General features: G+C 37.6%; 1 protein-coding gene across 2 annotated transcripts in view; it reads right to left on the bottom strand.

The window, feature by feature from the left end:
• The window catches only part of NALCN (sodium leak channel, non-selective), a 354,929-nt gene that overhangs the window by 165,180 nt on the left and 174,028 nt on the right, over positions 1-15,721 (bottom strand). For both annotated transcript variants that reach the window (XM_033177337.1, XM_033177338.1), the window contains exons 12-13: positions 14,052-14,219; positions 5,100-5,291 (exon numbers count right to left, since the gene is read on the bottom strand). In XM_033177337.1, the coding sequence (XP_033033228.1) occupies positions 5,100-5,291; positions 14,052-14,219 (360 nt within the window). The remainder of the gene's footprint in view (positions 1-5,099; positions 5,292-14,051; positions 14,220-15,721) is intronic.

Raw genomic sequence — 15,721 nt, 5'->3', positions numbered from 1 at the left:
CTCTCCCAAACTTTCATTGCTTCCTAACCAACCTTGTTACAGACCTTCGGTGGCACCCTTATGAAGCTCCCATTATACATCCTAACCAGTTTCTGACTGTTCTATGGCACCTATGGCTTCAAGGAACTTTCTAGGACTTTACTCCTACCCAAATAACTTTTTTCTCTTTTTGCTTGTTTCTTTCAATATAAATTCCCTAATCCTATCAACCTCACCAATTAAACCACTCCTCACTGCTCTCAAACTAGAATGCTCTGTAAACATTACACAATCCCTCTTGCTGCAAGCTAACTGTTCCTTTGCTCCAGAGTGCTGGATATGCTTATCCCTGTCTTCCTCAGCTTACGCAGCCCTTCCTACACCCCTTCATGACCTTTTAACAGGAAATATAACCCTAACTTATAAACTCCAAAAAGGAGCTTCGTTTTTTGAAAGAGCTGACACCCTGTTCTGAGATTATCTCACTTTCAGGCCCAATCAGGCCAACAAAGTATTTCAAACCTATTACAACTCTCTACAACGCCTTAAGCCCCAAGACCCTCCCATTGAAGGGCCCATGACTAAACACACCCACCTTTTACAACAAGCCTCACTTTGCTTTTCAGGGTGAGGGAAATTTCCCTGTAGGGTCTTAACATCTAACCAATGCAACCACACTATCATTGTTAAACACCCCTCTGACCATCAAAGTAACCACATTGACTATCAAGTATCAACTGAAACAAATGGAGCATTTCTGCAACCAGCTCGTTTACAGCCTCTCCCTCAACCAATGCCTCCTGCCTAACCTGTGCTGCCCCTAGTGCCCAACTTTTTCTGTGGCTCAATATCAATGGTGCAACATCTGATTGCATTAAATGTGTAAAAAATAACTCTTCCTGTATCTCTACTATAGTGGGTGTCTCCCTAGCCTCCTTCTTGTCCACCTGGAGTAAAAAATCACAGGAAAGAAAAAACACCCCATTTTTAATTTGCTTATTTTCTTTCCCTATCTCTGCCTGTATTTATGACAAAGGCTTGTTCTTTTTGTGTGGTACCAACACATATCTTTGGCTCCCCACAAACTGGACCAGAACCTGTACCCTAGTTTATCTTTCTCCCTCCATTGGACTAGTTCCTCCTAATCAATCTTTACCTGTTCCATTCATCCAATATGTTAGAAAAAGGAGGAACATCCAAGTCATTCCTTTAATGGCCGCCTTATGTATAACCTCCGGGCTTGGATTGGGAGCAGGCAGATGGGCCAACTCCTTAACATACTTTAGGATTTCTTAGAAGATATAGCCCAAAACCTTGTAAGAGTCTAAGACCAACTAGACTTCTTGGCTGCAGTAGTCCTCCAAAGACAGGGATTAGATCTTACAATGGCTGAAAAAGGGGGCCTCTGCCTCCCATGGGGTGAGGAATGTTGCCTCTATCTCAACCAATCGGGCCTAGTAGGAGATACTGCTGAAAAACTTAAAGGGCTGAAAAGCGAAAGGAATACCAAAACAACCATACACATTCTTGGTTTAGAAACAAGATCCTAACAGGGACCATCCCATTCTTGGGCCCTCTCCTAATCATATGCCTGGGACTAATGTGCTTACGGATAATGCACCTTTTTCAGAGATTTTTTTTTTTTTAACTGACAGGATCATGGCCATCTCACAATTACCAAAAGCATCTACAGATGGCATTACTCCTACAATCAACCCCAAACCAAACAACCTCTGACCCCCGCTCAGCAGGAAGCAGCCAGCAAGATCATACCAACCCTTTTCCTTTTTATAACTGTAGGGACTGGATTGAGAGAGCAGGAGTTCGTCATCTTGGAGAAACACCACCATTTTCAGTTCCCCTTGATTAAAAAACCACCCAAATCAAGCCCCCAAACATCAGCCTAATGCCTAATGTCAGCGTCACCGGAAACATTCCAACCCTAAGATAAACCCCCTCCAACCAGAAACATGACAATCCCGAGATAGCCTCCCCTCCAACCAGACATCCCAAACCCACAATAAACTTTCCCTCACATAAAAACATTCAGAACCTGCAATAAGCTCCCCACTTCCTACACCCTTAAATACCCTTAGTCTGTAAGAGAGAATGCTCCTGAGCAAAATTGGCCAGAAGCCCCTCTCAAGTTTATTCTCCAAAATAAACCCATCTTTGACTGTTGAGCTGCTTTTCATTTTTCTTACCTCCTTAACTCTTACAATAACCATCCCATGTTCCCATGGAAAAGATGGCCAGCTGCTCCTTTTATTTACCCAGTGAGGGGGCAGACCCGGAGAAGGTGGGCCTAATGATGTGGTTATCATCCTGGCTTGCCTCCCTCCAGCCTCCTCTCCAGGAGTCCTGCTCTTGGCCAAAATCCTATGTGTGATCCATTCAGACCTGATTACAGGCAATGGCAAGGCCTTGCCTAGGAGACCTCCCAGGGGACCACGGCCATCCCCACCCTAGACATGGTGCATGACCAGGGCACTGCCATTTCTGGAGGAACTTGCAATTTATGACTCAGCTCTGCCCTGCCAGGCCAGCTGGGCTCATGGCCATAGCTGCAGTCCCAGACCAGGTGCCTCCATGCAGAGGCCTCCTGATCAGAGCCCAGCTGAGGCACATTCCTCCATGCTAGCTCCATTCCTTTCTACTCCTATCCCTTCCTTATGCTTCCCCACCCTGGATGCAGGAATGGCTGGAAACTTTTGTTCAGGACTGCTTAGCAAGGAAAAGAGCCCTCCCTTCCCCATGCCTGCTGACCCACCTGACCCTTAACCAACACCTCCGGATGCTGGAGAGCTGGAGAGTGGTGCCTACCTTTGCCTCCTGCTTGTACTGTTGCAGTGAGGGAATGAAGGCTTGATTGTAACTTTCAGCTTGGCTTGCTGTCCTGAGGATCACCTCGACACCTGTCAGCTCAACACCTGTCTAAGGCTGATCTTTATCCTCATGCTGTGGGTACTGCCTTCTCCCACCTCTGCAGGAACCTTTGCCGTCATCCTCATCTCACTCATCTCCAACCTCACTATCTACTCGCCCTCTCTCATCAGCATTTAAACATTGTATGTAAGTGCACCTGAAAGCAATAACTTAAGCATACCCTGAGAATGACCCTTCTTGCCAGATACACCTGAATGCGTGTTCTGAGCTAGAGAATCTGGGAGTGGTCAACACAGAGATTGACTCCTTTTCTATGAGGAACATCTGAGCCCCCATCTGCTCCCGTGGAACACTGGCTATATAGGGAATTAAGGCCCCGAGTCTGGGGTGAATTAAGATTTCCACGTGGAGGTTGCTGAGAGCGTGTGCTACGTAAAAATGCTATGTAAATTGCATGCATTTTGCAAGCAGGTCCGGTTCTCCTGAACAGCTGGCAGCCATTGGACTCCCTGGCTGTATGCCAGCCCTCAATAAAACCCCGTGTCTTGTCTCCTGGTTCCGGGTCTCTTCTTCAGCCTCTTGAATCTGGTGCCTTCCCTATTAGAGCTGATAGGAGTTTGGCATGACAAATACGATTACACTTTCAACCGATTTCAGAGTTCCTTGGCCTTCTGTCCTCCTCTTACCATTGATGGTTCTTGCTCTCTAAGTTCTGGAACAAGGATTTGCTCACCACAGACATTTAGTACATGCTGTCACTGTGACGGGAATCTGTTCCCTTGCACTTCCTTTGGTTACGTGCAGCCGTTGGAGCCACCTGTTCCCACAAGCCTTTCTGGACTTTCCCATGCCTGGGAATTGGCGTTGCCTCTGGGTCCCCAGAGCACCTTGTGTCTGCCTTCATCAAGGCCTGTGGTGCCCTGTCCTTACCAACTGCTTCCTCCCCTCAACTGAAAATTTCTTGAGGACTTACGTCCCCAAGATCACCTAAATGACCAGACTCTTTAAAGGCACTTGACAAATCCTTGACGGCACATGAATGAAGAATCTGCATTATAAAAGGATGAATTCCAACACTGGTAGCTCAAATAATAAATTTAGCACAAGATTAAAAAAAAATCCCTAAAATAAAGCTAAGGTATCCATTAAAAGTACAGACCCTTTTGCTGTCAAAGTTTAACTTTTAAAAAATATATGCTGTTTTTACCCCAATATTATTCTTTCACATGATATGGTTTGACTGTGTCCCCACCCAAATGTCATCTTGAACTGTGGCTCCCATAATTCCCAGGTGTTGTGGGAGGGACCAGGTATGAGATAATTGAATCATGGGGGCGGTTTCCCCCATCCTGATCCCATGGTAGTAAGTCTCACAAGATCTGATGGTTTTATGAGAGGTTTCCCCTTTAGCTTGGCTCTTACTCTCTTGCCTGCCACCATGTAAGATGCGCCTTTCACCTTCCATCATGATTATGAGGCCGTTCCAGCCATGTGGAACTGTGAGTCCATTAAACCTCTTTTTCTTTATAAATTACCCAGTTTAGTCGAGCATGTCTTTATCAGTGGTCTAAGAATGGACTAATACACCATATAATAGGCCTTACTATTTCAACTTAGGGTAAAAACATATACATTCTTTGTCTGGTCATTGCATTTTTTTACGTTTCTAAGTCCACATGGAGTTAAATTTCAAGGTCCTTTTGTATCTCCTACATGAGTTTTGTTAATGGATCCATTAATTTCTAACTTCCTTTTTAGCCTAAGTGAATTCTAATGAGAAAGTTGAGAGACATTTAAATTCTGAAGAGCCTATAAATTTTATTTTATTGAAAATCGAAAGCTTCCTTTTAGATTCTAACATAATATGTAAACTATAAAACATTAAAAATATGTCAACTCTTTTGAATACAAAAATGCAAGATTTATTTTAAAATTCTGCTGTATTTTAATTTATAGGTGCTAAGAACCCTAGCATTCAGGTTTCAGCATCTAACTGTATTAGATTATTTCCAGAATTTTAGAATTGATATATAATCTGACAATGCTGAAAATGGTCTCAAACACCTACAGGCTGCAGAAGAAACCATTTTAAATATTAAAATCTAATTATCCCAAGTTATCAAAAATAGGACAATACTTCTGAACCACTGCTAAAGTGAAATTACTTTGATGTTAATCATTATTACTAAAATAAGAACAATGAATTTAACTTACAGCATTTTTAAAATTCTTACCCTTGGAAACGTAGTAAACCTGTCCAGTTCTTCGACAAAGCAGAACATCTGCAAACTTATTGCTGACATAACAATCAAGAGGCTGGCAGTAAATACAACCAAACTCCCAAGCTTTTTTCCAGGACCAAATATCTTGTACACAAAGTCTTCTAATGCAGGTGAAATCTTAATCAGCCGAACTACTCGGAGAACCTATCAAGGGAGAGAGAAACATTTATTGATACATTATGACCATTTATTTACACTGCATCTTAAATATGTTCATACTGAAAGATTATTTTATAGTGCTTTATGAAAAGCATACATCTCCATTTGAATATCTAGTGACCAAAAATAATAATAGAATAACCATTGGTTTAGCTCAATGCCTGCCACATAACAAGAACTCAATAAATCCCAAATGAATGGATGAACTGTTTTAACATATTATATGATTATACAGAATGATATTCACTAGTACATATTGTTGAAATAAAATTAATATTTTTCTAATGTTCAAATACGCAAGGAAACCCAGGTTGAACATTCCTAATTTAAAACATAAACTGCTCAAAAATTCGAAACTTTTTGAGTGCTGATATGAGGCCATAAGTGAAAAATTCTACACCTGACACCTTTGCTTTATGATGGTTCAATGTATACAAACTTTGTTTCACGCATAAAAAACTATTAAGAATATTGTATACAACTACCTTCAGGGAACGTAATTGAGGTATTTATAAAACATAAATAATGTTTGTGTTTAGACTTGGGTCCTATTCCCAGGATATCTCATTATGCACATATATACAAGTATTCCAAAATCCGACAAACATCAAAAGCCAAAACACTTCTGGTCCCAAGCATTTGGGATACAGATACTCAACCTGTATCAGTTATATTCATTGTCTCATAAAATATTTTCCTAGGTATTATGAGAAAATCATAAGGAAATGGAAAAAGAAGCAAACTTTTGTCAAGAACCTTTCCTTCTTACTGAGATTATCACCCCAATATCCATTTTCTCCTTCCTCCTTAAAAAACAGAACTCTCTGAATTTTAACCTAGCAAGTGACTGCCTGGGGCTATAGTCTACACATTCCAGTCTCCCTCGCAGCTAGCTGTCTCCAGTGGACTGGGTTCAGACCTATGGAATGTGAGATGAAATGATTTGTACAAGTTTTGGTGCATTAAGTTAAACTTTCTCCGAATCCTTTAAAAAATACCTTCCTCTCCAGCCTGGACGACAGAGCGAGACCCCACCTCAAAAAAAAAAAAAAAAAAAATACCTTCCTCTTGCCTGGAAATGGAAACAAATAGCATAGCCCCTTTGGACCAGAAATAGAAGGCTTGCATAGAATACGACGGGTCCTGTCCAACCCAACAGGCTGGGGTGACCATGGGGGGCACAGCCACCTGCTTTCCCCGCGTGCTCACCAACTGCTGCAGAGAAATAAACTTCTGTCTTATGTACGTTTTGTATTTTTGGATCTTCGTTACATGTACTTAACTATTCTCTCTCTCTATATACACACACATATATATGTGTGTGTCTGTATATATTTACATATATTTTAGTCATGCGTCGCATAATAACTTTTGAGTCAAGTATGGGCCACGTATAGGATGGCGGTCGTATAAGACTGTACCTTTTCTATATTTAGCTATGTTTAGATACACAAATACTTACCATTGCGTGACAACTGCCTACAGTATTCGATGTAGTCATACACTATACAGGTTTGTAGCCTGGGAGCGATAGGCCATACCATATAGCTACACATATAGGTTTGTATGTTTGTATAGTTTGTATATGTTTGTATAGTAGGCTATACATCTAGGTTTGTGTAAGTAAACTCTATGATCACACGACAACAAAATTGCCTAACAACGCATTTCTCAGAATATATCTCTGCTGTTAAGTGATGCATGGCTGTGTATATATACACATACACACACACATCTAAATATATAGATATATTTAGATGTTTTGTATACATATATTTGCAGAAAAATAAGTAATTAATTGACAAATTTATTCACTCATTTGTTTAACAGACATTTATTGATTACTATGTGCCAAACTTCGTGTTGGACAAATAGGATTCAATGGCTACTATTACAAAGTGAGTATAACACAAAGACACAGCTTTTAAGGACACATTTATATGATTAGTATGTATAAATTAGTACATAATTAAAAGCTGAAGTATATAGTGTGAAAAATACAACTTTTCATTAAGTCTAAGATGTTATCAATTTTGTATGTAGCTCTAAGAAATAAAAAACTGCTGCCAATTAAAGTATAACACATCACTGATTATAACAGCTCCCAAATTCAGAGATATTAACATAGGAAAATTGCATTCCTGACATAAATGAAATGTAGTTTATATAATGATCATCCAAGATTATTTGATGTCAATAAGAGATTGAGTTGTCTGTGAAAGATGAATAGTGTCTTTGCAATACAATAAGAAACAGAAAATGCATTTTTAAAAATTAGATTTGGCCAAGCCCGGTGGCTCACACCTGTAATCCCAGCACTTTGGGAGGCCAAGGCGGGCGGATCACGAGGTCAGAAGATTGAGGCCATCCTGTCTAACACGGTAAAACCCCGTCTCTACTGAAAATACAAAAAATTAGCCGGGTGTGGTGGCAGGTCCCTGTAGTCCCAGCTACTTGGGAGGCTGAGGCAGGAGAATGGCGTGAACCCGGGAGGTAGAGTTTGCAGTGAGCCGAGATTGCCCCACCGCACTCTGGCCTGGGCAACAAAGCAAGACTCTGTGTACAAAAAAAAAAAAATTGAATTTTAATTTTTACATGTCTAAAATAACATGTTTGTTTTTGGCTTTCCAGTGTGTCTGGCTTCTTCAACTCTGCCTGATTTTCCTTTGGCAAATCATTCCTGCCCCGGTCTTAGCACAGAGGTGCGAGAAGGACTCCTCAACCCTCATGATCCAAATCTGGCCAGAGTATTCACAACCATCTGAGTCATCCTCAGGGCTTTGGCTGGATGCCTTTAATAGGAAATATTCTATTGTTTTTGGCTGGTAGTGGTGGCTCAGGCCTGTAATCCCAGCTCTTTGGGAGGCTAAGGTGGGCGAATTACAAGGTCAGGAGATCGAGACCATCCTGGCTAACACGGTGAAACCCTGTCTCTACTAAAAATACAAAAAATTAGCCGGGCGCGGTGGTGGGTGCCTGGAGTCCCAGCTACTCGGGAGGCTGAGGAAGGAGAATGGCATGAACCCGGGAGGTGGAGCTTGCAGTGAGCCGAGATGGCACCACTGCACTCCAGCCTGGGCGACAGAACGAGACTCTGTCCGAAAAAAAAAAAAGAAATATTCTATTTTTTTTTTTTTATCCCCAATGGGCACTGCTGTAAGAGTCACACCAACTATGCGCTCCTAGGAGCCATCTTTGCCTCCACATGGAGAAAGTCAGCTTAAGAATGACACCGACACACCAACAGAAGAAAGGTAGGTGAAGACACACACTGAGCCCCCTGAGACCATATTAGCCTCTGAATTTTGCCATACCTGAAACCACGTTTACTGCATTTACTTTGATTTAACAGGAAATATCAATGGTCAGTCTTATTCCTATTGTCCGCAGAATGCAAATGATATGGTTTACGGCATGTAAGTAAACCAATTGAAAAAAAATGACTAAAGTTGTGAAATGCATATTTCCTTCATGTTAGTTTGAACTTTTTAAACTTATGTAAGAAATCATGTTGTTCAAATTAAGCATCATACTACATGGTGAAGCTACCAGTTTTTCCTGCTGTAATTCTTAACACACATTCCCAGATCACAGCATATTACTCTCAGTATTATCTACAAAGAATAAGCAAACAGCTTTATCATAAGAACTATTAAAGTATTAACATTCATATTAATATCCAGAATAATAATCTGGAAAGATTTCACATTTTTATCAGATTTGTCTATTCTCAGACGTAAATAATTTGGTACCTAACTGTAAACAGCTGAATCTAGACAAGTTGACAGCATCAATTACTAGCTTAGAGCTCAAATTTCAGCAGTTTTCCTGAGTTGTATTAAAATCATAAGTGAAAGATTGTCTAATTTTGAAGCCCATTCCAAATTCTAATAAAAACAGCCTGTGCACATCTGTGCAATTTTAATGAATTAATATTTCATTAGCTTGAAAAAAATGGAACTATTTAATACAACTTCCACATTGGTGATTTGATCAGCATTTTCAAAGGGTTAAACCTGCATTCCTAGAAAGGAAAAATCCCTGTCAGTGAGTCTAATTGTGCCTTTTCATTTATTCAGGGATCAGTAGGTTTTTCACACTCTATCCACCCTATGAAGCTTTTTGATTTTGTGTTCCTAGAGATACAACACAAAGTAAACCATACTCTCAAAGATAAGTACTTCAGAACATTTTGTGGTTGTCTCCAAAACACATTTTCCTGGTCACATTTCTGTCTTTCTCTTAAAGGTCACTCTGTTGATTTGTAGTGAGATGCTGTAGAAATTGTATAGTTAAGAATATGAACTCTGAAATTCAAGTTCTTGGGAAGAAGTTTTAGCTCCATCATTTGCTAGGTATGCAGTCTTGGGCAAGTCAACAGATTTCTTCAGACCTCAATTTACACGTAGTCTTTATCTCAGGGATTGTTATGAGAAACAAATGAGACAATGCACTCAACAAGGTGCCTGACACACAGAAAATTCACAAGAAGCACCAGTCAACATCATCATGATGATACAGGTATGTAAGAACCACAGCATTTTGTAAGACCTTATGACTTCCCATAGGCCATGCTGCCCTGCATTGGTTGCAGCCCGACCACACTGGCCTTTGTGCTATTCCTTGAACCACATCAATCATGCACCCACCTAAGGACATGCCCAATGTGACTCTCTCCATCTGGAATGCTTCCCCTCGGACCTCCTTACAGTTTGCTCCTTCACTTCATTCAGTCTCTGCTCAAACCTCACCTCTTCAGAAAGGGCTTCTATGAACAACTAATCTAAAATAGCCCCCCACTACACAATTTCTATTCTTTTTACCCTGCACACTTCTTCCTTAAGACATTTCCAGTACTTTCACATTCCTTTGTGTACTTCTTTGTTAACTGCTTGCCTTTAGAATTTAAGCTTCATAAAGTGGGAACCCTCTCTGCTTTGCCCACTGCTCCATCTTCAGTGTCTGAAACAGTAGCTGACACATAGTAGAAGCTCAGTAAATATCACTTAATATACATTAATAACATCAGTAATTAGTCTAACAGATATCTAATTTTTTTTTTATACTTTAAGTTCCAGGGCACATGTGCACAACGTGCAGGTTTGTTACATATGTATACCTGTGCCATGTTGGTGTGCTGCACCCATCAACTTGTCAGCACCCATCAACTCGTCAGCACCCATCAACTCGTCCTTTACATCAGGTATAACTCCCAATGCCATCCCTCCCTCCACCCCCCTCCCCATAATAGGCCCCGGTGTGTGATGTTCCCCTTCCCAAGTCCAAGTGATCTCATTGTTCAATTCCCAACTATGAGTGAGAGCATGCGGTGTTTGGTTTTCTGTTCTTGCAATAGTGTGCTGAGAATGATGGTTTCCAGCTGCATCCATGTCCCTACAAAGGACACAAACTCATCCTTTTTTATGGCTGCATAGTATTCCATGGTGTATATGTGCCACATTTTCTTAATCCAGTCTGTCACTGATGGACATTTGGGTTGATTCCAAGTCTTTGCTATTGTGAATAGTGCCACAATAAACATACGTGTGCATGTGTCTTTAGAGCAGCATAATTTATATTCCTTTGGGTATATATATACCCAGTAATGGGATGACTAGGTCATATGGTATTTCTAGTTCTAGATCCTTGAGTAATCGCCATACTGTTTTCCACAATGGTCGAACTAGTTTACAATCCCACCAACAGTGTAAAAGTGTTCCTATTTCTCCACATCCTCTCCAGCACCTGTTGTTTCCTGACTTTTTAATGATTGCCATACTAACTGGTGTGAGATGGTATCTCATTGTCGTTTTGATTTGCATTTCTCTGATGGCCAGTGATGACGCTAGCCATAAGTAGAAAGCTGAAACTGGATCCTTTCCTTACTCCTTATACGAAAATTAATTCAAGATGGATTAGAGACTTAAATGTTAGACCCAATACCATAAAAACCCTAGAAGAAAACCTAGGTAATACCATTCAGGACATAGGCATGGGCAAGGACTTCATGTCTACAACACCAAAAGCAATGGCAACAAAAGCCAAAATTGACAAATGGGATCTAATTAAACTAAAGAGCTTCTGCACAGCAAAAGAAACTACCATCAGAGTGAACAGGCAACCTACAGAATGGGAGAACATTTTTGCAATCTACTCATCTGACAAAGGGCTAATATCCAGAACCTACAAAGAACTCAAACAAATTTACAAGAAAAAAACAAACAACCCCATCAAAAAGTGGGCAAAGGATATGAACAGACATTTCTCAAAAGAAGACATGCATACAGCCAACAGACATATGATAACTAATATTTTAAAGGAAGCCACTTTGCACTAAACATTACTTTATTTAAATGTGAGAACTATGAAATTGTCTAAGGAAAGACTTGTTGGCAACACAGTAAAGAAAGGTTGATTGAAATGAGAAGTGTGAGGACCAACAGGGAAGACCAATGTGGGCCTTTATAGAAAGGGCCGCTCTGTCTGGTACAGTGGATTCTCCACATGCAAATTTGCAAAAACCCTTGCGACACCTAAGTTTCTCAAGAGATTTACTTTTTAGCCACACATTAACTGAGATCATTTTTATTCATTATTAATACATTAGAAAAAGATAAGCATGCCCATGTGTAGAGAGATACAAATGAAAATCACTTAACATTAACATAAATTAAACAGAACCAATTACAGGATAATCCAAATCAAAGGCAGCACTGAAATTGCAAATTTCACTATAATTTGACTATCTATCTATCTATCAATCATCTATCTATCTATAAAATGGTTACAGCCTTGCAGGCTAATTTTAGATATTTTGTAAAAAACAGACTAGTAGGAAAAAAAGACATGATGACAAGAGTAGGAACCTACAGACGATTAATAATTTGTTATAAATTGGTTTATTTCTCTCTAGTCATTTTTTCCATTTTATAGGTATTTTACATATACATATAATAAACATATATGTAGTTATATATATAATTTATACTGTTTATCATTTAAATAAAACAGTCATATTTTTAAAGTATAAAAAACTCATCATAATTATAATTTTATGGTTAAATTTGCATTACAACTTATTAAGCTATTCCTCAAATGTTTGTCATTGAAACAGTTTCCATTTTTTCTCTCATTAACAATTCTATAATAAATATTTTGCACACAAAATTTTGATATTTTCTAACTTTTTACTGAAAAATAGTATGTCAGAGACTATAGCAATATTAAGACCCTGAATATATTTTATACTGTACCTTTGCTGAAATAGGCAACAGCAATTTTCTTAATTTGGTTACTTTAATAGCTTTGTAAAAAAGGTATCCTGTTGTTTTGATATAAAGCATATTCTCTATAATTATGTGCAATGATGCCCTAAGGTAGGTACTCAATGGCCATGATAACTTTGTGAATCTAGATAGCGGTGCACAAGAGCTTATAATCACATGAATGTTTGGAAAGCACATTTTGTATCAAGAATTTTAAACATGTATATCTCTTGCCCCAGCCATGTCACTTATGATAATCAAGCTTCAGGATATAATTCAACAAAGGAGAGATTTACATCCACAGACACTGATGGAAGTGAGCACCTGAACCATGAAAATCCTCTGTGGTTTCAATATGCTTAGCTGTGATTACAAGGGCTCAGCTTTTTGCCTGGGTTTGTGGAGGGTTTTGCTTTTTACATTTTGTGAATTATATTTGCATGTCCTTTGCCCCAGGTACTAAAAGTGTCTAGTTACATGTGATTTGGCAGCTAAAGTGAATATTGTTCTGAGAATAATACTTTGGTATTACTAATAAATAAAATCAATAAAGTTGCAATGCATGTTCTTTTTCCTAAGGGGTTAGAGTCCTGTTTCTCAGAATCACTTCTTTAAAATTCTATTGCCATTTTATTTCCCAACTATTTAACAGTATCTATTTAGAAAACAATCAATGCACTTTCTGGTGTTTCCATGATAAATTATATAAATGACCAAGTTTGAATCAGGAAAATGACTATATTTGAGGTGTTTTTTACTAGACTAGCATGTACACATATTTTATCATTTTGACTAAGTATTTAGCAGGACAGTGAGCACATTGCTATATTCAATAATAACAAAGAATGTAACTAATAATTACTGTTTATTGCATAATTAGAAAGCAATGTGATTCAATATATCACATTTTAAAAAGATATCCAATTATTATAAGTTAAATAAGAATTATAAGTGCCATCACAAAGTAAGTAACAGGCATTTACAAATAATACTGTATGACTAATTACAATCTGTAAAGGTAAGTTTTATAAACCTTTAATATTTTCATTATAAATCATTGCTGAGCAAACACTTAGGCTTATTGACAAGGAAGATAAACACTTTGGATTAAGTTAATGTTTCCTACTATTTAAAGTTTGTGCCAACATCTTACGTAGTTTAAAATTTGATATGCATATATGGATATATGTTATCCATATACAAAAATATGTGTATCTATATACTGCTAATTTAGGAAAAGTAAGTAAAATATCTATATTGTTCCTTTGAATTTTCAGGAGTTTTAAAAGCAATTGTTACAATTTATGAATGCACTATTTCTAATTTTTAAGATGTCATTGTGCCTTCTCAAGTTCATATCATAATAGTTATTATATGTAAATATTATATATAATTCTATGTGGTTGTTAAAATAATGTGACAGGTATTTACTCTGGAAATAAAGAAATTTCTAAAGACAAATAGGTATTATTTGTATTACCTGAAAGTATGTGAATTGTGAATGATAAAGATCTGGATATACATGAAGAGTAGTTCCAATTACGAGTAGTAGCTCGAATTTGTGGAGAGATGAGCTAATGTATCCAGTAAATCCCAAACACCATATCTTCAGAAGTGCTTCCAAATCAAACAGTACTGTAAAAGCCACCTAGAGACACAAAGAAACATTGAAATTGAAATTCAAAACTATAATTTATTCTAAATTATTTCACATATTTGTCAGTGTATGAATTTTTGCCACTATCATATACACTAAGGAGCCCCATAAGGTCAAGAATGACATTTTACTTTTAAAATGCATTTGAAATACACCAACTAGAACACAGTAGACCAAAACAATCTTAAACAATTATAAAAACATGTTACAATTTTGAATATTTGTAAGTGGCTTTCTTTCTTTATCATCTATATTTGATATTATTTTAAAACCATTATTATTTAAAGACTTTCTACGTGCACAAAAGGCTGAAATTTTTGTGTTATATTTTTTAAAGATAAAATTTCTTTAATGTACATGACATATTATAAAATAATAACTTACATATTGCTAACCACAATTAAACCAAAATTTAAAAGCTAAAATATCATTTATTCCTTTAAGCTTTAGGTCACATGGCAAAAGAGAAATTGGGATTTCATATCAAGCAATTTATCTATGTGTGCATTTGCAAATAAATCATTATGTTACTTCATTATCAATAAAATTAATGATCGGTATTACTATATTAACACATTTACTTGATCTTTTAACCTCTCACATGCATTCTATGAATTCACTATTCCAAATAACAATATTATAAAACACACGCATAAAGACAGCATGTTATTTTCCTTTATGTGTCCTATGAACAAGAATTTTCATTTTGTAAAGGAGACTGCAACTGGAATTAAAATTTGCAATAAAAGATTAACTTCTAATTAAAGACTATGAGGGTGACTATTGGGATTAGTCATAATAGGTCCCTCTGAGAAGACACTACATGATTTATTGAAGATAGGAATACAGCAGAGCTGCTTGCTTCTCTTTTTCTAGGCTAATGTGGAGTATCAGAAGGGATTTTCTTCCACTCACACATGGAACATGTGGGGAAAATGCAGTTTTAATAATATTGTTTCAAGAAATGAAACATTAAAGGCACTGCATATAGTTAATTTAGATGTGAAGAGGAAATTAGCATCACTTCTCAAATCTACCATTTCTGTAGATTCTAGTTGCTTTTTAATTTTAATTGCCATTTCCCTCCTCAAAAATGTAAAAAGATAATATATTTTAAATTTGAAATGATCTTAAGTCCACAAAACATGTGGATGAACTCCCTTGCCCACGTTTCTCAGGTATTTCATGTTCATGTCATGTATATTCTTTCCTTGATCATCTGCATCTTCATCCACACATATGCAATCACATAAACAGGCTTGCAATTACATGTTTTTACATGAGATGTAAAAACAATTGTTACAATTTATGAAAGCACTATTTCTAATTTTAAAGATGTCATTGTCTTCTCTCAAGTTCATACTTTCTATACAATTATTATGTATAAATATTACATACAGTTCTATGAAGTTGTTAAAAATAAGGTGACAGGTATTTACTCTGGAATGAAAACAAATTCTAAAGACAAATAGGCATTCCTGGTATTACCAAAA

The sequence above is a fragment of the Trachypithecus francoisi genome, unplaced genomic scaffold, assembly GCF_009764315.1.
Source record: "Trachypithecus francoisi isolate TF-2019V2 unplaced genomic scaffold, Tfra_2.0 Lachesis_group18, whole genome shotgun sequence".
NCBI lineage: Eukaryota > Metazoa > Chordata > Mammalia > Primates > Cercopithecidae > Trachypithecus > Trachypithecus francoisi.
The sequence above is the reverse complement of the archived record's forward strand: the minus strand, read 5'-3'. Positions and strand labels throughout refer to the sequence as shown.